The sequence below is a fragment of the Syzygium oleosum genome, unplaced genomic scaffold, assembly GCF_021117445.2.
Source record: "Syzygium oleosum isolate NSW1041296 unplaced genomic scaffold, Sole_v2.1 Sole_v2.06, whole genome shotgun sequence".
NCBI lineage: Eukaryota > Viridiplantae > Streptophyta > Magnoliopsida > Myrtales > Myrtaceae > Syzygium > Syzygium oleosum.
Window position 1 is genome coordinate 7,808,820 of NW_026607490.1, and position 13,741 is coordinate 7,822,560.

Sequence of the window (13,741 nt, forward strand, 5' to 3'; positions counted from 1 at the left end):
AGTTTGAAGATGTTTGGTAACGGCCCAAAATTTCTATTCCTGGAATAGAAAAAGAACAGAAATGCGTTTCGTAACGACACAAAATTTCTTTTTATTAATAATATTTTTAAATATTTTATTTTTTATTTATTTTTTATTTTTTTCTTCTCCTCCTTCTTGGCCATGGCCTGGTCATTGGCCATAGCCAGTGACCAGCCATAGGCTAGGTTCGGCAAGGGCGTTGCGGCCCTCGCCGGATCTGGCGAGGGCTGGACCCTCACGGCTTGGGCGAGGGTTGCCCTCGCCGGCCTTTTCCAGCCCTCGCCCGAGCCGGCGAGGGCCGCCCTCAAGGCTCGTGGCCTGGGCGAGGGCTGGATTTTAGTTGCCGCCCTCGCCTAGGCCGCGAGCCTTGAGGGCGGACCTTGCTGGCTCGGGCTGGAAAAGGTTGGCGAGGGCGACCCTCACCCAGGCCGTGAGGGTCTAGCCCTCGCCTGTGGCTGGCGAGGGCCGTGACGCCCTTGCTGGCCCTCGCTTGTGTTGCCAGTTGCTGGTGGCCAGCCAGGCGAAAATAACTAAAGAAGAAGAAGAACCGTCAAGAACGGGAAAGAAGAAAAAGGAAAAAAAAATTCTTTTCCAATTCTGATTCTTGTTCCCATAATCAAGAAGATACTTTTTTTTACTTCTTGATTCTATTCCAAAACTAATTCTGGGAACAATTTTTTGCAAATTTGTGTCCGGGAACAAAAAGTTTATTAAACGGATTTCTGTTCCAAAACTGATTTTGGGAATAAAAGAACAGAAATTTTCACTGTTTGGCAACTTGCCGAACGGGTCCTAAAATAGCCTCGGCCATCACGGTTTACATATTCTGCTCACAAACTAGAGTTATGCAAACTACTTGTCTGAGCTTTGCTTCAACACAATGCTTATTGCAACACAGTTTATTTAGAGTAAGCACCTTATCAAGTGCATGCATATGCAAGTTACTTGCTAAAGGGGAAAGGGGATCAATCCAAATCTTGCTTTCACACGAACTCTCCCCCGTACTTCCTCGCAGCCTCCCGACTGTTGATAGTAGTGGTGTAAACAGTCGGATTCATCTCTGGTGAGGATTTGACATTCCCATATCGCCTTCTGGCTTCCTTGCTGTCGATTGTTTCGGGGATCGAATCTCTTTTGGGAACTGCACTGCCTAACGAAGGCTTCGCAGCTTCCTTTGAGTACTCCATTGTCTTGCCTATTTCATTCATCGGGTCTAGCCCCATATCATGACCACGCCCCTCCCGACGTCCAGTCATGATCAGAGATGGCGGTTGGATGGTTCGCTCTCTCTCAGGCGAGATATGGTGACTTGGTAACATGGACCCTGTTGGATGACCTCGCCTAGGCCTATTATCACCTTCTGTTGTCACCGGTGGTTTCAGAATTTTATCAGCTTCACGGTCTTTGTCCTTAATGGTTTTGGTAGTAGGCTTGTGCTTTTGCTTCTCTTGGTCACTATCCCCATCGCTGCCGGTAGTGCCATAATAACATGAGGAGACAGGGATCCTGAGCTGGTATGGGGCCCGTGTAGCACCGAACCCAGAAGGTCGGCTCACTTCGTTTTGGATGTTGAAGAGTTCCTCGGCCAGCAACAAGAGTTCCTCGACCACAGGTGGCCGGTCATTGCTCGGGATCGAAGGCCCGTGCAGCTTGTGGACTACTCCATAACTCGGGTGGTGATTGTACCTCGGGGGAGAGCATTGTCTGTAGGATTCAGAGAACATGGATGGATGGACGCTTTCAACAGTTGTTTCGGTTTTCATGACATAGGTCCCTGGGTTTTGATAAGGGTCAACAGCAATCATTCTTCTTCCCTCAGATTCATCAAGGGCTGAACAGCGCAGCTGCTCGGAGTCGTGGCTCCTTTCGGCTTTCCATGGATCGAATCCATCATAGGGGTTGTTGCTTCTGCAACGGTTGCCATAACCCGCCATGAGTAAGACTGACTCCCTACTTGGGATAAAACTGCTAAAGCCCTCTCACTTACAAGCAACGTTATTCATTCATTTTATAGTTCACCTAGCATTCAGCAAAAGCATAAGATTCTAGTGTGTGGATTGAAAAAGCATCGTATCATATGCTACTTTTTTCGAATCTTCTGTCTCATCTGTTCTTGGAATTCTTTCACCGAAAGATAAGATGATTGGGAATCTTGTTCGAGCACTCCATAAAGGGTGAAGTCCATCAGCTTTTAATGGTCATCAAACACTTCCAGTTAGGGAAAAATAGGAATCCTTGACCGGATAGTCTTGCCAAATCTACCAGATAAGAAAATGTAAATAGACAACTCACCTTTGAACAATTCAGCAGTCCGCACTTTGGACAAGTTGAGACAGACTTTTTTTATCAATCCTAAAGCTATCCTCAACTGTGAATGCTGATATTATTGTTGGGGAAATAAGCAATCGAACTATAAATAAACAAAACAAGAAAATGAACCGAATATTAAATTTACGTGATTCAGTCGGTGTGACTAAACCCACAAGGCGAGTAGCATGAATTTACAATAAATCAAGTCATATAATGAAGAATACAACTATAGTCAAGTCACTCAAACACTTTCAGCGTTTCTCAGGTCCCAATTACACCCAACAACTTATACATTAATTAGCCCTCACAATTTCTTACAAAATAATCACTTGTCACAGAGAAATTAACAAATCTTATTTCAAGACTCTCAAATTGCTTCAGCATGTAATTCAATAAGGAGCAGCCTCTTAGATACTCTTCACGAAGAAGACTCACTTCTTATATAGAAAAGAAATAGATTCAAAATAGGCAACCCCAAATTAGGAAATCTACTCAAACTAGGAACCACTTAAATTAAACAACTTAAATAAGGAAAGTTTCATTTTCGTGCTCAAACTCAAGACATATTTCTAACAATTATCCGACCAGAAAGAAGGGAAGAATGTCTGCTAAAGCAGATCAAACCCGAGCTTCAATGCCTGTGCCTTTCAGAGTGGATAACTCTGAATCTATCATGGGTTCATATGGAACGCACAAGCTTGGAATCGAGGTGCACATGTTAGGACAATTGAATTTCTGCCAAATAAACTGCAACTTCTTTGGTGGAATATATGAAGATGAGAAGATTATAATCAACAAGTCAGCTTTGGAATTTCTCTAAAAAAATCGGACTTTCAGAAATTGTCTTAGTCATCCATCCATGAAATGTTCTACAGGGAAAGCTTATGTAAAATTCTGTATTTACCACATGACTTGCTGCTTCGGCTGATAGTTGATTTTTTGCCCATCAAGGAGTAGCGGATTGATCTTAACTGTGACACGATGTACAAAACCTAACAAAGAATTTTCAAAATGAGTTAAACAGTATAGAAAGTAGCACAAAGTTGAATGACTGAGAAAGAAATCTGCCAGAATAAGATTGCTTAAGCAGATACCTGGCTTCAGAGGTGCTAATATACCCAACCCACATTTCTTTGCCTGATAAAGTTTCCTTTATCCAGATGTGAAGAAAAGTCGAAAATTCTAATTCCATGATTTCAAGGAATACGATTCCCACCAACTAAAATGCTTTCAGATTTTTCCCACTTGTTTCTTTAAGAATATATGGATTGTCTTCTTCAGGTTACTCCAAAGTGCGCTAAGTATCTAAATATCCACAAAAGAAGAAACTGCATTTTCCAACAACTAGAAATTAGATATACACGAATGCTATTTACAAATGTTTATGTTTGGCCGAGACAAAGGCCATTCACTCTAAATGTTATATACATAAGGCCTAAACAATTTGGACAACCACCACCCTTTATCAGGGCTCAAATGCCGGAATTTCGTGTAGAGGAGAATGTAATGCCCTCTGTACGGTTCTATCAAATATACTTCGGTAAGGGTCCTCCTCTCGCTTCTTGAGCAAATAGGCGATGCAGCTTTCGACTTCGGATTTTACCTGCAAGTACAACTCGTTTGCATTTTCTCTGTCCTTCAGTGATTCATATCTCCCCCTTGTCTCTATGGGCTTCCCAAACAGATAGTACAAGCGGCCAGGTATCCTTGGCAAAACCACTGGAATAGAAAGTTTTTCATCCTCCCTAAGAAACAGGACATAATTTATGTCAATGTCAGGAGAATTTCACAGTATGCTAAGCGATTTTATAATTTCAAAGGCCATCCATACAAAATATATACACAATCTTTTGAAGGTCATGGGTAGGGAGCTACCTCACTCGTATAGCGTTGCGAGTAGATTCTTTGATGTAGTCATTGACAAATGGAATATTCATCAGATCATTGTAATCAAGTACCAACTGCCCGTTCAAAGTAATAATCACATATTGTCAGAATGGAATGCGGAAGTACATCGTATATATGGGGAGGCTCATTTTCATTTTTGGACTTGCTTTATGATTCATTTAATTCAAAGTAATAGACAGCAAAACTGTATATGTTTCAGCCAAATTTATACAACCATGCAGGTAATTAACTAAATTAGCTGAAAATAGTTGCAAGATTAAACTTGAACTCCGAAGAAGGTGTAAAGCAGAAGGAACAGAGGGGGTGACTGGTGTGTAAAATAGTGACAAAACCCGAGAAGTAGAAACAAAATGCTATGTAAGTTTTAAATTCCCAACCTTTGCTGAGAGTCAAGAGCTAAATACCAAACTTTTATAAAGAAATATAGAGAGTTTACTTCTGTCATGTCATCCTCTCCTACAGTTCCAAATGGTACTATTGTGGCACCAAACCGTGCAGCCATTCTCACAAATTCTGGTTGGTCTGGCCAGAATAACTTGTATTCTTCACCCTACAAAAGGAACATGATAGCACTGAGGTGAACTTTACAAACGCATAATATTATTAAAAAGACGCATAAGCAAAAGCGTAGGTGTGATTACAAGTAACTCTTTAATAATACATATCAAACCTATAGAAACGAGCAGTCTAAGAGGCAATGGCAAGACCAAATTACTTGTGCTCTTAGATACTTTATACAATGTACTAAGGAAAAATTTGCGTCTCTCAAAAGAAATAGTCCTCATCTGGGTTTAACACCCTTAACAGAAAATGTGTGCTTCACTACGCAAATTGATTATCACTTAAGACTCATTTAGCTTCTTATCGACCCCCCTTCACCACCATTGGCTGGACCCCTGCCACCACCAGCGGTTGCCACCACTACCACCACCATCTGAGCTAATTGGCAGCAGTATCTGACATCGCTACCTCAACTACTGCCTGGCCGCCATTTTGAATTCTCCTTCTCGACATGGCTTTACATCTTCACTCATAAAACTTATGCTGCGGAAAATTCTTATTACCTTATAGCCTCAACACATGCAAATTCTATTGAAAAATTATCTTTCACCAGATTTCTCTGACGATTACATTATTAATAAGACCAATTGGGTTAATACAAGATCACATACCGTAGTTACGCTGCACAAGAGAACTAATTGAACTGAAAGTAAGGTACTTACACACCTTATAATGGAAAGCCTCACGCGTACCGCCAGGATAAAGTAGAACATGAGATTTGGTTTGAAACAATTTGAAGAGATTGCTTCCCGTTGCAGGTAGTGCTCCCATTACTTTCATCCAATCAGTTAGACCAAATTCGGTAGATAAATTTTCCACTTTTCCAGAGAACATCTCCAAATGCGCTATCCCCCGCACAATAATGTTTTTCTCTCTTAAGAATTCTTCAACAAGTGAATGAAGCTCAAGTCCCATCAACATGTGATAACCAACTAACAACACTGGTCCTTCAGAAGGAACCCCTGAGAGGCCTCTCACTATCTTCCCATCATCTAAAGTTGAGAATAATACCGAACTAGATGCATAGCGAAATAGTCTGCATTTATCCAAGCACGGTATCAGACTAACATTGACTGGTTGCAATTAACAGATCAGCATGTAATATGAGCATTTGTGGAAAAGTATGACCCATCCATGTTTGTGCTGGGCTTGACGAGGCCGTGTATAGCATTAGAATTGGCATTACTAGATCATATATTTCGATTAACAAATGACATTCAAATTAAGAAATTTAGGTATGAAACAACTGGTGTTTCTTTTGCAAATCACAGGACGAGAATGGCTTCACCCAGAGATTTCAGGCATCAGCTGGTGATAAAATCATGCACTAATGCTGCAGATCAATTTTGAAAGAGATGTAGCAAAAGAAAGAGAAAGTGAAGAAGCAAAAATCAGCTATGAAAAACATGACAAACCTATTATCTAGCTTCAAACCTTTGCTGAATAATTTAGATCTTCATAAACAGACTTAAAAGATATAGGAAAGTATCAGTTTAAATTCAGGAAGAACGGAAGATATTGAGCCGTTAACAAAAATCTGGTTGAGGTCAATCTAGAAACAACTTATTCTATTCCAATCAGGAAAGAGCAAAAAAGGACATGCAGAAGCATTTGTTTGCAGAATTACCCGACAACTTGATTGAATGCTACTTTGTATTCTGACATACTAGGAGGCAGAAAATCCAAGACGTAATCATGCCTCCTTGTTCGACGGTATGTGTTGGTACCTTTGATGACGGTCAGCAAGTTAATACCATCTTCCTGCAATCTCAGTCCAATTACCGTTCAAAATACTGGCAGAACAATATAGAAAAATAAAGCAGTCTTGTATAGATAAAATCTCCTGAAACTCAATGATAAGTTTCAGGGAGAGTGACATTTTGAAGAGCCATGCAGTTTCATCATGACATGTATTCAAAGAAAGCACTGCCTCAACCGAATAAATAGATAATACATGAGAGAGATCGTTGATTTCATGAAATTGCAAGATCACATTTATATTTTGCAAAAAATCAACAGAAAACTTAATTTTCCTCTGTTCCAAATCTCCAAAGGAGCTAAGCTTAAGATCTGTCATCAGCCACTAGAATTACACAATAATGTTCTGCTTTCCAATTCTATTTGCTAAGCAGATCAATAAAAGGTGATAATATCGCATGCCTTTGGGCTTATAAGGGTCGCAGTCAAATCGGTTCATTGTGATGACTCAAAGTCTCAAAATATCTTGAGCAGCACTAGAAATAGTAAGTAATTTTGTTACCAAAAGTTTATTCCTCATATGCCAAACTCGAGATTAGTTGATTAAATAAGAGGAGCTGATGCGCAATACACGCACTTAACTTGATTAAACCTGCGATTTCCATCTCAGCAAACAAGTTGTAGTGTTAATTTTCACTATCCAAGAACTGTCAAAGCCTATCATAAGGATATGCCAATATAAGTGCTGAACGATATTTTAAAAATGAGCTACCCCCTCAAAAAGCTCTTTTAGCTTGAAGTCTCTCAAAACAAGTTACTCCTCAAGCTTTACAACATTAAAATAACATGGGTTTCACCTACCAATAGAAGTGTATGTCCATTGTCTTTGAAGTAACGAACTCTGCAGTTCTTCAATGAGTTCATAAGCCTTTGGGCTTCATCTCGACTAGGAAGCATGCTATCCTTGCCACTGAATCAATAGAAACTTTGAGAAAATGCAACATTTTGTAACTATGCTCAAATCTGACACGCTGTTGTCATTCCAGTAGAAAAAGAACTCCCCATTCATAATCACATCCCCATGTGCGTGCATGAATGATGCATTTATCTATAATTATATGCATGCTTGTGTAAATGCATGCATGTTGCAATGCTCATGCATGGTCGCATATACTAATGTGCTAATAGAAGCTTCAAAACTATCCACATAGAAACAGGAAATGGCTCTTTCCATACTATGAAGCAATATCAAGCCAAACTAATAAATGTGCCACTACATATTGCCAAAAGACATATACCTGCTTATATAAACCAGAAGTAATTTACAAGACAGTGTATGTTCATATCTATAAGCTGAGAATTAGGCAGCTTATTTTTTCCAGCTGTTGAGCAAAAGTCAGAATGACAATATCATCAAAACCCTTGTATAGGACTCATCAAGAGTAGTGAAAAGAAGAAATTGGCAATAATTGCACAGATATTGGAGCTACCAAATAAAGCAGAAACCTAATCGAAAGTAATTTATGACGCAATCTAACAATCATGTCATCAACTTGACAAAGTTGGAGCGAAAACCTGGCAAGGAGAAGCACTTCAGCATTGACAGCATAAAGACGAGAATTTGCATAAGAGGCAGCTGATTTAAGCAACTTCAGTTTCCAAAGAAGAGTTTCCTTGGGTATTATATCAGCCAAACCCTGAGACAGGAAATTGTTTATTGGGTATCAAGATAATCAAGAAAGAGCCCAACAAAGGACGAAAACCAAGAAAATGTTTAGAATACAAGCCTAGTAGAAAGCCTGCTATACACATATTGTAAAATTTTAAGCAATAAAGATTAATAAGAAAAGAGAACAAGCAATTTCCCGGCAGAGAACGCTACTTACTGAGAGGCGAGGCAGCAAAGAAGTGAGGTTGACAGACAGTTGTTTCAGTGCCTCTCTTGGGAGAAGGATATTATCAATATTGACCATTGCCATCTTCACTGGGTCACCTGACTTAGAAAGAAAAATCAAATCTTATGGACAAGTTTGAGAGCAATGTGACATATCATTTTTATGATTAGAGAATTGAAAGTAGCATATCATACCCATAACAAAGCTTAGAAGATAAGGGACCGTGAAATGGAGTCCGTCGGGCATAGCTTCCAATAAAGGTAACAGTGGCTGCAGCTGCGAACGGCCAAATGACGTAGCTAACATGACGGAGAAAACAACAGACTTCCTCAGAGTCTCAAAGAAGGCTTGTAATCCAGAAAAATATGCCCAATTTATGACTTGCTTGCCCATTTGAATACTCACCTGGATTCGCTAATAAGACTACCAGGTCAATGGTAGGATTACGAGCAGCCACAGCAAGTGCAAGGCATCCTCCAAAGGAATCACCAACAAGATAAATGGGCTTATGTGGAGATGAGGCATACTCAGCTTTAACAGTTTTCTCGACGAATTTCACCAGATCTAAAATGTGTAGATACAATAGATTACAAAGGCTTTTGTCAAGTACTCAGTATTGTGCGCTATTTTATTTCTTGTAACATTTGTTGAGTATTTAGAAGAAAGTTTTCACCATTTAAAGGGCTTGTAAACCCACTTTGAGAACTGTGGATCATCAATAACATAACAAGTTTGACAAGGACCGGCATGGATCAAGTATTGAATATAGCTTGAAGCCACAGATAAGGAAAATATGTGAAGAACTGAAGAATGACGTGAATGCACCACTGCCCTTTGTATTTTTACGACACAGCTCAAAAGCATTCCACTCCACCATAAGTTGTTGTCATCATGCACAGCAATTAAAAGGATTTGAAAGGGAGATACCTTCAAATGGAGTCCGATCGTAAACAGGGATATGCAAGCATTGAACTTCAAAAGCCCTGCAGTTTTATGGTTTCAGCATTAAAATGCTTGGTCATAATAGAATCACAGAAACAAAAACATGGCTTCTCGTGCATCATTACTTTCCCTTGTAATGAAATTTACAACCCCAAAATGATGGGACATACAAACTCACCTTCCCAGTGCTTTATGGTGCAAGATGAGGCCCAATCCAGTGCCATCAAGTCCTGCAGGAAACAGCACTTATGTATTAAAATTTGGCAATACAAGTATTATTTTTCTTAAGAATCACAAATTTAGGCTCCTATATACTATAGCACATGGGTATAAGTTGATGCACGAGTACTGTATAATCACTTCTTAAAAGCTACAAGAATATCATTGAAACCAGAATTCCAGTCATTTCTAGTTTTGCACCAATTCAAGCGAGAAGCTAGGCATTACCAGGCAAAAACAAAAGAACTGGAGAACTATTCAAAGGCTGTCCACACTCAACAGGGCAAAACCAACGGGGTGGACCTCCGTCAGGCCTAATCATATCCCTCGAGTAGTCAAGATAATCCTTCACACTCTTTGATCCATACGCATCATCCCACAACACCTCCAAGCCTTCCAAAGCAGTGGAACATTTTGCTTCTTTCTCCACCATTTTCTTCTCCTCCACTACCTCAATCTTTGAAACTGCATATCCATTTCCTCCAGTCAAAGGACCAATTTTCTCTCTCTCCTCGACAGAAGAAGCTCCATTCGACACAACCAATTCAGGAGATGATGACACTGTTGAGTCACCACCGCCTGAACTCCTCGCTCGCACTCTACACCGAGGCCTAAATTGCGAATTCAACACCAAATAAGGCGACACCCGGAAAGTAACCGATGATGTCATACCAGTCATACAAAGATTGCACCCTTTTTTTCCCTTTTCCAAACTCAGCAACTTAGAAAATTTTGAACTCCACCAAGAACTCCACTTGTAAAAGAGCTCCTACTAAGTCACTGAAGGGCCTTGGGGAGTTCAGTCAGAAGGTTCCTCGGAACACTCTAAACCAAAGAACCCATTCCGTTCTTGGCTCAAAATAAACACAACAGAGAAACTGAGAAAGCACCTGAAAGGGAAAAAGAAAACTGAAACTTGAGGTGCACCCTCGAAGCAAAATGGCATCTTAATACTATCTAGAGGATGCAATTCTATAAATCTTGTGGTTATACGGTAGATAAGAGATGGAGCAAATAAATAGCGAGTGGAAATTAATGTGGAATAGAATGCGTCACCGAATTACTACTGAAAAAAGACAGACAGAGAAAAGTACTTTGAGAGGGAACCCGCTTTTTGGAAGTTAGCAGGGTCTGGTTCTTTGCTGGCACTTGCAACTAAAATGGGTGGTCGTGGAGGAGAGGCAAAAACGAGAGGGGCGACCGTTTCTCATTTTTGCCGATAAAGCTCTGGCCACACACAGTACCAGGGTGCCGACAGACAAGGGTCTGCCTCGCCCTCCACGGTCGCACAGTAAAAGTTCAAAACTGATTTACTTTATGCTTAATGCTACGAAAAATTTCAAACCGGTGCACTTACGATAAATTTATCCTTAATTTATATTCGTTAAATTTTACTGTCAAATTATTTTATTAAATGACACATGGCAATTGTCTGATGTGCCAATTTTATGTTTTACTCTCCGTTTTGTCCAATTTGTGATTTTTTGTGGTATAAATCCAATTTAACGGAAACTAACGAAAAATAAATTTGTCACAAATGTACCATTTTGGGATTTTTAGTGATTAAAATATTAGTTTTGGGTAAAATTATCATAAGTGTACAAGTTTATAGTTTTTTGTGATCAAAAAATTAATTTGAGGTAAAATTGTCAGAGTTATACCAATTTGAGATTTTTCGTGTATTAACCCCTTACTTTATGTGAAGTGCAAGGGTCGCTTTCCCGGAGAGATTGTTTTTCTGATTTCGGGTTTCATTCACGTGATCCCATTTTAAGGTGTTGTTTTCCTAAAGATATAATTCAAAATATCAAGAGATAATGATAAGAGAAAGAAAATAGAATTCGATAATGAAAAGTATCTAAGTTCCAACCAAAAGATTCCATTGGCACTATTCAGCCATGTTCACGTTCGCTGTACCCCTAATACGAAAAATATACTTCTAACCAGAAGATTTCATATTACGAATAGCATTTACGGCACAAAGATAGGAGCCAAAAAGAATTTCTCAAACGAATGGCGAGTATCAGTGACATTACATTTTGTGAAGGAAAATTATTAGTTTTGAATTGGGATTTCTGCTATTATATTTCTGGTGCATTACTGCTATAAGTTTGTCACTTTGCTGGTGGAAATGGAAGGCATTTACGATGAGTAACGGACCTTGGACTTGTTTAAGCATAGTCATTCCTTGTGTGAAGAGATCAAGCTCAGACATGAGCCGGAAATATCTCGGTGATTTTACAATTTCCTCAAAGGAGTCGGTTTCAACAATGCTCAGGTTTGTTCTCTCTTTTCTACAGTGGCATGAATTCGAGGATGAGACTCGCCGTTTAACATCTCCAAACTTGCAACAGTTTGTTCCCTAATAGAACCAATCTGTCATAATGTTGATCACTTCTTTCACAATATTGAGAACGCTATTGCATACTTTCTTGAAGATTGATAAACAGTTTCAAATTCATCTGGTCAGTTGTATTAATAGTAAGAAGCTAATTGTTGCGCAAGTAAACTAGAGGTTCCTTGTAACACAACGAAATGGCAAGGAGGCAACACTAAAACAGCCTGGGTTATCACGTTTCGACATATTCTGCTAACAAGCTAGAGTTATGCAAACCACTTGTCTGAGCTTTGCTTCCCACGATGCTTATCGCAACACAAATTATATAGAGCAGGCACACTATCAAGTGCACGCATATGCTACTTTACTTGCCAAAGGTGATAGCTGATCAATCCAAATCACGCTTTCAAACAAACTTTCACTAGTACCTCCTCGCAGCCTCCCGACTGTCGATAGTGGTGGTGAAACCAGTCGCATACAGCTCTGGTGAGGGGTTGCCATCCTCATATTGCCTTCTGGCTTCCTCGCTGTTGATTGTTTCGGGAATCGAGTCTCTTTAGGGAACTGTACTGACTGAGGTAGGCTTCACAGCTTCCTTTGAGCACTCCCTTGTCTTGCCTGTTTCATTCATTGATTCGATCCCCATATCATGACCACGCCTCTCCCAACCTCCTGTCATGGTCATAGATGGCGGTTGAATGGTCCTCTCTTCTCTCTCGAATGAGATAATAATTCGGCAGCATAGACCCTGTTAAATGGCCAGGCCTAGCTACAGACCACCTTCTGTGGCCACGGGTGGTTTCAAAGATTTTATCACCTTTAAGGTAACCGCGATCGGGAACTTCGTCCTTAATGGTATTGATAGAGGATGGATCGACAGCTTTCTTCAAATACCCCATGGCTGTGCCTATGTCGTTCATCGGTGGGCTGAGCCCCATATTAGGACCATGCCTCTCCCAACATCTGGTCATGATCACAGATGACGGTTGGATGGTTCGCCCTCTCTTAGACCAGGTATGGTGACTCGGTAGCGCCAACCCTGTTGGATGAACAGGCCTAGCACCATTACCAGCTTCTGTTGTCACCGGTGGTTTCAAAATTTTATCAGCTTTAAGGTCACCACGAGCAGGTTCTTCGTCCCCTTAATGGTATTGGTAATAGGCTTGTGCCTTTCCTTCTCATGGTCACTATCGCCATGGTTGCCAGTAATGCCATAATAACCTGTGGAGACAGGTATCCTGAGCTGGTATGGGTTCTGTGGAGCACTGAACCCATAAGGTTGGCTCGCTTCATCTTGGATCTTGTTGAAGAAGCCCGGACCACAGGCACCTGGTCATTGCTCGGGATAAAAGGCCCATGCAGCTTGTCCTTGACTACTCCATAACTCGGGTGCTCATACCTCGGCAGCGAGCATTGCTTGTGATATTCAGAGAATGTGTACGGATGGACGCGTTCAACGGTTGTTTCTATTTTCATGACATAGGTCCGTAGGTTTTCACAAGGGTCACCAGCAATAAATCTTCTTTCCTCAGCATCATTGAAGGCTCGACAGCACAGCTGCTCGGAGTTGTGGCTCCTATCAGTTTTCGGTGGATTGAATCCATCATAGGGGTTATACATTCTATAGTAGTAATCATAACCCGCCATAAGTTAGGCTAGAGCCTTAGAAGGCTTCCTACCTGAGCTAAAACCACTAGAACTCTCTCCCTTGAAGGAATGTTATCCTCTCCTTTTCTAGAAGTTCTTCTAGTATTGAGCAGATGCAATAAGATTCAAGTATGTTGATTGAAATAGTATCGTATCATATGCTAATTTTTGGAATCTTCTTTATCATCCATTCTTGGAATTT

General features: G+C 40.4%; 2 protein-coding genes and 1 pseudogene across 4 annotated transcripts; all 3 read right to left on the reverse strand.

Moving 5' to 3' along the window:
- Positions 1-767: 767 nt before the first annotated feature.
- Positions 768-1,984, reverse strand: LOC115685922 (uncharacterized). The gene has a single exon (XM_056312220.1). It carries the CDS (start codon positions 1,953-1,955, stop codon positions 1,005-1,007), a length of 951 nt encoding a protein of 316 aa, XP_056168195.1. The 5' UTR covers positions 1,956-1,984; the 3' UTR covers positions 768-1,004.
- Positions 1,985-3,664: 1,680 nt separating this feature from the next.
- Positions 3,665-10,635, reverse strand: LOC115685917 (phytyl ester synthase 1, chloroplastic-like). Of its 3 annotated transcripts, none has more exons than XM_030611074.2 (13): positions 9,783-10,633; positions 9,514-9,565; positions 9,321-9,376; positions 8,799-8,957; positions 8,588-8,692; positions 8,385-8,491; positions 8,074-8,195; positions 7,360-7,468; positions 6,428-6,561; positions 5,467-5,836; positions 4,676-4,789; positions 4,207-4,292; positions 3,665-4,076 (listed from the first exon to the last, which is right to left on the reverse strand). In XM_030611074.2, the coding sequence occupies exons 1-13, from the start codon at positions 10,231-10,233 to the stop codon at positions 3,797-3,799; spliced, it is 2,145 nt and encodes a 714-aa protein (XP_030466934.1). In that variant the 5' UTR covers positions 10,234-10,633; the 3' UTR covers positions 3,665-3,796. The 3 variants fall into 3 exon arrangements, 2 of the variants coding, with proteins under 2 accessions (XP_030466934.1, XP_056168183.1); XR_008816770.1 differs by having other exon boundaries at positions 3,891-4,076; positions 4,617-4,789; positions 9,783-10,635; XM_056312208.1 differs by lacking the exon at positions 4,207-4,292 and having other exon boundaries at positions 3,891-4,076; positions 9,783-10,635.
- A 1,663-nt stretch (positions 10,636-12,298) lies between these two features.
- LOC130138369 (uncharacterized) lies at positions 12,299-13,539 on the reverse strand (annotated as a pseudogene).
- Positions 13,540-13,741: the final 202 nt, after the last annotated feature.

What these genes read in the sequence shown, in the direction of transcription:
- LOC115685922 (XM_056312220.1), bottom strand. Translation starts at nt 1,955, where the DNA reads ATGGCGGGTTATGGCAACCGTTGCAGAAGCAACAACCCCTATGATGGA.
- LOC115685917 (XM_030611074.2), bottom strand. Translation starts at nt 10,233, where the DNA reads ATGACTGGTATGACATCATCGGTTACTTTCCGGGTGTCGCCTTATTTG. An exon ending in GAAGTGCTTCTCCTTGCCAG is followed by an intron (nt 7,469 to 8,073) that starts GTTTTCGCTCCA and finishes CTATTGATTCAG; the next exon opens with TGGCAAGGATAGCATGCTTC. An exon ending in GAGAGGATGACATGACAGAA is followed by an intron (nt 4,293 to 4,675) that starts GTAAACTCTCTA and finishes TTGAACGGGCAG; the next exon opens with TTGGTACTTGATTACAATGA.